The sequence below is a fragment of the Anneissia japonica genome, unplaced genomic scaffold (genome assembly GCF_011630105.1).
Source record: "Anneissia japonica isolate Jap-2015-1 unplaced genomic scaffold, ASM1163010v1 scaffold79958_len11451_cov205, whole genome shotgun sequence".
Lineage (NCBI taxonomy): Eukaryota > Metazoa > Echinodermata > Crinoidea > Comatulida > Comatulidae > Anneissia > Anneissia japonica.
The window spans coordinates 1-7,045 of record NW_022739267.1 but is presented as its reverse complement, the minus strand read 5'-3'; the positions used below and the strand labels follow the sequence as shown (position 1 = coordinate 7,045).

At 34.6% G+C, this 7,045-nt stretch overlaps 1 protein-coding gene across 1 annotated transcript in view; it reads right to left on the bottom strand.

The window, feature by feature from the left end:
* Window positions 1–6,074, bottom strand: part of LOC117117873 (hyalin-like) — a gene marked incomplete at its 3' end in the record, with an annotated part of 10,014 nt that extends 3,940 nt beyond the window's left edge. Inside the window, 3 exon segments of the mRNA XM_033262343.1 lie at window positions 859–1,098; window positions 1,416–1,661; window positions 5,900–6,074. Of these exon segments, the coding sequence (XP_033118234.1) occupies window positions 859–1,098; window positions 1,416–1,661; window positions 5,900–6,074 (661 nt within the window).
* Window positions 6,075–7,045: the final 971 nt, after the last annotated feature.

The window sequence follows — 7,045 nt, the reverse complement described above, 5'->3', positions numbered from 1 at the left end:
ATGTATGTATGTATGTATGTATGTATTTATATATATAGATATTAAGTAAATAAAACTAATATACAAGATAATTTTTGACATTATTCATTGGTTAATCTGATAAAAACATCAATTCAATAAATATCACCAGTGTGCGTTTTCTTTTTGTCATAAGGAAGTACAAATGCTTATTATTACGGTCAGTCCAACCAATAGCCGGCTCTTCAAAGATATAAAATAAAAAAATCGAAAGACTTATTGTCAAAATGTTATAAAAATCGTAAGGACCTCTGCTCCAAAACCAATCCATGCGCAAAGAGCTCCGGCTGCACTCTTGAACCAGGGCCCCTCGCAACCTAGTTACGCCACTGTTTGTAAGTCAAACTTTGAGAAAATGTATTTTTTTGTGACGTTACTATATTATAACAATGGCATTCTCCAAGTGAACCACGCGATATTACTGCTTGTACACCTTTGTGATTTTCCAGGCTTTCTCAGCCGCTTGGCCCTAAAACACTGTGGTTGCTGATTACGTCTCCTAACTGCCCATTCCTTCTTTAATCAATCCAACTGTTTTCGGTCATATTGCTACCAGACCAAACTAAATACTATATGCTACATTAGGCAATGTTACACTACCTCACCACTGTTACCTCTGGGTGCTCTAAAAATAGAATGTGTCAACTGTGGTTGTAATTTTCCAAATTTATTATCAAATTTAATTTAAGAACATCAGACAGCAGCTCCATTTAAATGAAAACTTAATTGTATCCAAGTGTTAAAAATTCTTGTATTTATATGGCGCACCATTATGTGGACTCGGTTCAGATAGTAGGCCTATTACAAACCTACAATTAGTCATATATAAATAAATCTTACCAATGATATTAATTGTAAAGGTACAATTTCCAGTGTTGTCATAATTGTCTGTGGCATTACAGGTTACAATTGTAATGTAGTCAGAAAAGGTGCTTCCATTTACATAATCACATTCCGGTATGAAAGTATCCCCAGAGTTGTCTGTGACAGTCGATGGCATCCAGGTAGTGGTTGCCATACAGTTAGAATCTGCAGTTAAGTTTTGGTTTGGGGGACATTCAAGCACTGGTGCTTCATTGTCTGATAGAGAAAACATTACAGCAACATTAAATCAAGACTTTTAATTGCACAGTTAAACGTTATTGATAAAATCTTGAATTTGAATAGTTTTCTCGTTAAAGTGTATGTTTCAGCAAAAACACTCTTCCAGTTAAACAATATCTAATAAACTGATGCACATTCATCTATCCAGGTTGACAATTATAAATATAAATTAAAAGTATCTCTGGATAAAGCAGAAAACAACAACTACAGTGATAGTCAAAAGCTTTAAAACGTAAGTTCTTTTGTACAAAAGTTTAATTTATATTTATAATATCTAATAAATTATATGTTACCTTCAACATTAATAAGGAAGACACATTCATCATGGTTGCCATAGCAGTCCACTGCTGTGGTTGCAATTTTAGTAACTCCAATTTCAAAATCACTGCCATTCGTAGCATTATATGACAAATTAATGTTATCGAGACAGCAGTTATCAGTAGCAAATGCAGATTCCCATGTAACGTTTGCTGTATTAACACCTACATCAGTATCAACCGTAATATCGTCTGGACATGTCACGTTAGGTGAAATAGCATCTAATAAAAAATAAAGTCAAGACTAATTATATTATTATGAAGTGTTCTGTCTTATGTATGCTGAAAAACAGTGTATGTGACTGCCTTCATGAGAAAAAAAAACTCTCTTCAAATATAATAATAATAATAATAATAATAATAATAATAATAATAATAATAATAATAATAATAATAAATTGGAGAATTTGTATAGCGCCTGTTAAAAAAATAATTTTTTGTCACTGGCGCTTAAAGATAAAAGAGTTATTGATTAAAGAGACAGGTTTTAAGGAGGGTCTTGAATGCATTAGTATCAGAAGTTGATCTGAGATTAGGTGGAAGAGAGTTCCATAATTTCGGAGTGGCAAAAGAGAAAGACCATTCGCCAGTACGAACATGCAGCACTCTGGGGACATATAACCTGAGAGAATTTGACTGTCTTGTGGAACGTGAAGATAATTGTTGTGAGATTGATGAAGAAAGATAGTGTGGGGCGTAGCCATATATGCATTTATGAGTGAGAAGAATAATTTTGAAGTTTAGGCGTTTACATATCAGTAGCCAATGAAGGTCTTTGAGGATAGGTGAAACATGATCACGAAGTTTAGTGAGACAGACAACACGTGCTGCTGAGTTCTGAAGCTTTAGTAAGGGTCTTAATTGAATAGTAGAGGTCCCATACAATAAAGATTTACAGAAATCAATTTTGGAGGTGATAAAAAAATGGACAAGTACTTCAGCAGTGGAGCGTGAAATGTATGGACGAATAGATCAAATTCGTCTAAGGTGAAAATATCCAGATTTACAGATAATATGGCAAAGTAAAATCGCATTTATTTGGTTCCTAAAAGAAATCATATGGTGCAGCAGATCTTGACCATAGGATTGGGGAATTTGCATTCAAGTCTTTGACAGTTTTAAATATCTTGGTATATGGTTTATTCCATCACTTTCTTCTTAAATGTGCATGTGGACAAACTATGTTGTAAGGTGAGCTGTAGATTTTCTCTTCTAGGCAGGTTACGTCGTTATATTGATAAAAACTTTCTAATTTAACATTACAAATCTCTCATTTTACCATTACAGTATTTCATTTCATTTCATTTATTTATTCGACCAAAAAAAATACTGTACAAGAATTAGAACAAACAATAAAACAAATGGTCAGGAAAAACTAAAGCGACAAAAGTCACTATGACTCAGGAGTCAGTAATTCCAACATAAAATAAATCTATATATTATATACAAGACATAAAATACATATAAAATAAGACTTCAAAATGGATAACAGTCATTAAAATGGAAGTTGAAAATTTAAAATTTTAAAATTAAGTGGCCGGGAAAATTAAGTAATAAAATAATTTATATAAGAAACTGATTATTGTTATTTAGTTTGAAAAAACACTGTGGAAAGAGTTTATTGGATAAATTACAAAAATCATTACAGCATAGAGCAGCACCTGTTATCCTTATGGTTGATCACAAAAAACAGATTTAGTTCAAATGTATGTTTCTCTTGGTTGGTCTTTTCTTAGTGAAAGGAGAATAAAAAGTATTCACAGTTTAGATAACAAATGCTTCAGTGGCAGAGTCCTCTCTCTGGTAAAAGAAGATTTACTTTTTAGGATACTAAAAATATGGAATGCAGGGGGTATGCAATTCTTTTTCGTCATTCTTCTATTTCAAAGTTATTTGATATTTTGTGTTGTTAATCCTGAGAGAACATAACATTTTACTTAAAAGGAAACCCAGTATAAAGAACTAATAAAGCCGGACACTCACAGCGTCGTGCGACGGTCGTGACGATGCAACGCCATCTGCTGATTGTCAGTGGCAATTGGAACGCATCCTCATTAAAAAGACGATCCATTGGGTCCGCGTCTTTGCTTGCGTTCTTCATCGCAATGCCACCGCATTGTCGTCGCACACAGTGAGAAACCGGCTTAAATATCAATATAATGCTTCGTGCACAGTGAATTCTGATTGACATAACCTTTTTATAATTTTAGACAAAGTCTATTCTCATAATACCAGGGTTTAACATTGTTCACGATAATTATTCTGTAACATATTACTGAAATTTTTCTTTTGGTCTAACTCAGTTGTCAATTTTTATTTCCATTTTTTGAAAAAAAAAAATCAGAAATATTCTATTGAATCTAGAATGAATTTATTTTCTCTAATTATTTTGTAGGTTTTTGTTAATTTCATTTCTTGAGCTACCATTAGCATAAACAACTAAAGTACGTCATCAGAAAATATCCTAGAAATACCCGGTGAAATTAAAAATAAAATAGGACCAAGTGAACTACCCTGAGAACACATATATCGACATTAGTGGCTTTTAATTTGTTTTAATTTCTTTAATTTGTTTATTTTAATCATTTCTTCCAACAGCGAAGAATCACCACTTACCTACAGTTTCCTATTGCTGAGATAGTTTTTGAACTATTTATAATATATGATGGAAGCGTTGGCACAGCGGCTGAGGCTCGGACTCTCAACTTCTTAGTCAGAGCATGGAGGTATTATTGAGAAGGAGATCACTCGGCAGAGCCACGCGCACGCAGCGCTATGCAAATGAACCAAGATCAAAGTTGCCGCAGCGCATAAAGAACGTTTGCGCGATGCCTTTGAAGCCCATGTGTTCCCCGCCATCAAATTTTCAGCAGGCATAGTTGACCAAAAAATTGAACATGACGAAATGGAGAGCACCTTCTTTTCTCAATGCGCACTACATACTGTCAATCACTATGGCTGTGCAATCTTTGCTATTTTGAAGCTGATACATTTATCTCTCATAAAATATCAAACATATTAATATTTTCCTCCAAGAAAAGTTTCGAATTTAATGGAACATTTACATGACCTATAAAAGTATAGAATATTTCAACTTCAATTTTCATAAATTGGCCAAAATTCGCCATTTCTAATTTTAACAGATATTAATTAATAAATGATTAAGGATTATAATAAACTAAGTCGATTTAGGGTTAACGAGGGTTAACTATTCGAAAAATGAATCCAAAATCTGAGTATTTTTCAGTTTTACGCTGACTTAGCTTTATAGTCGAACCAGTCAATCTTTAGACAAAATTGTAATGAACACAGAAGTAATTTTAACATAAATATTTTATGGAATACTTTCCTGAAATATACAAATAATAACATACCAAAAGCCCGAAAAAAATCTAATCAGGGGAACATTGTTCATTATAAAGATTTTAATGGGTTAAAATCAAACATTCTATTGCACAACTGCTCTGCTGGAAGCGTATAAATGCATGTCGTTGCCAAGTTGTTGCTAACGAAAAAATGTGAATTATAGGATAATACGCCCGCACGCGATCCAAAAGCGGGGAACACATAGGTTTGTCGCGTCAAAGGGATCTGTTGCCGAGCGATCTCCTTCTCAATAATACCTCAATGGTCAGAGGGTTCGAAATTTTTTCTGTGCAAGTCGTTTGTGTTCTTGGGCAAAACAATTTATCAACGTTTGTCTCTCTTTTTACCCAGGAGTATAAACGGGTACCGGCATATGCCGGTGAGAAAGAGTGGCGATCCCGGCAATGCATTGCACAGTTTGGCCCTCAATGATTAAGAAAGGGGGATGGACAGGTTCAATCGACTACCTTTACATTTATTTAGCTTCAGTAAATAAAATACGGTGTGATCAATTGTGTCAAGACATTTGGAAATATCAGGAAAACAAGCACCTATCATTTCAATATGTGACTATGAATTTTGATGTGAAAACCTTTAGTAGTTGCGGTTTGTGGTTATTTCTATCAGTTACTGATTCAACTTTAGTGACAAGACGTTGGACAATATGTATGTGAACACACTTATACATCATGCATGACAATTCAAAAATTATTGCATGACTTATAAAATCACCTCTTGTTTGTTGTTGCCTATGGATTAGGAATTTCTCGAAAATGGAACCCAATGTTATCCCCAAAAATAATATTATTATTTAAATAATGATATTTAACTTTGCGTCAATGTTCCGAATTCCATTGCTGGAAACCGACCTGCTTATTCTTTTTATATACAAGTGACTACCGGACTAAATCAAGTATGTGTTAGGCTGTAAAGTTTGTAGACGATACTAATTCACGATGGCACCTTACACGTCCGTTAGTAATCTTTTTTACTGGTGTAAAGAAAAATAATTAAGCATTTATGTGAGCATAAATAAAGAAATTGTGTGCCAGTCATTACCACTGATTGAGGAAACTCCAAACCCAGGTACTCACTGTGCCCGACTGTAGTCAGCCGACGCAATTCTATGGAGAACGCAACATCACGCCGCGCCCACAATGGATCCTTTTTTTTTAAGTTGATGATCCACTCGGGACTGCCACCAACAATCAACAGACGGCTCGTGTCATAGTTACCAACCATCTCGCCTCCTGCGGGACGGTCCTGCATTTCAAAGTGATTTTAGTTGAAACACCAATTTGCAGAAACACATGGGTGATCACAAATTTGTCATGAATTTAGAAAAAGTATTTGAGTGATAACATTTTATCATGAGTGGGGAAATGTATTTAAAATTAGAAGAAATTGGTTTGATTAAAAATACGAAAACAGTCATGCAGTAACTTGATTCATTAGACATTATTTACGTCAATTACGTCAATACTTAATTCACTGACGCGTTAAAAGAATTATCAGTATACCTCTTCATTTTTTGTAATGAAATGTTTGTGTACATAGTTAGGGTGCTCAACTTAAACATAAGGTACATTGAAACTCAAATTTTACGTGGCTTTATTAAAAATATTCTTGTTTATGTAAAGTATCCAGTATTGTCAACAAACGCTAACTGAAATCGTTTTAAAACAGCTTAAAAATTCTCAGATTGTCGGAGAGCCAGGGCCCTCGCACCCTGGACCCCACAAGGGGTCCGCCTTTGGACGCCAAAGGGGCCCGGCGCTCCCCCCACCCCCCAGCAAACTGGTGTAGTCACGCATTTCAAATCCCTCAGGTTGGTAACTATGTCGTGTCGTCTAGCACACGCAGGAAACATTAACCCTATGTGTACAGTATTATTTCGGTGCTATTTTTGAACCTTAGAAAACAAACTTTAGAACCAAAGGTTAATTTTTTCTGTAGGCTCGCAATCAGGCAAGGTCCAAATTGACTTAAGCCTGGGCTTCAAAGTTGCAAGTCAAATCAAGGTACAGTATGTTAGGTGTATGTGGTTTCTAGTAGTAGTGCTTAGTTAGGGCTTAGTCTTACTTAGGGCTCACATGAAGTAATGTCTATTGCAATTGTCTGAATGGAATGGTACCATCTAAGCCTTCGTATTTGATTCAAAATCTTTGATAAGAAACACAAATATTTAAAGGCCTGATACCTTTGTACTTCAGTAGATTTAGGGTATTTGTGATAGAAAT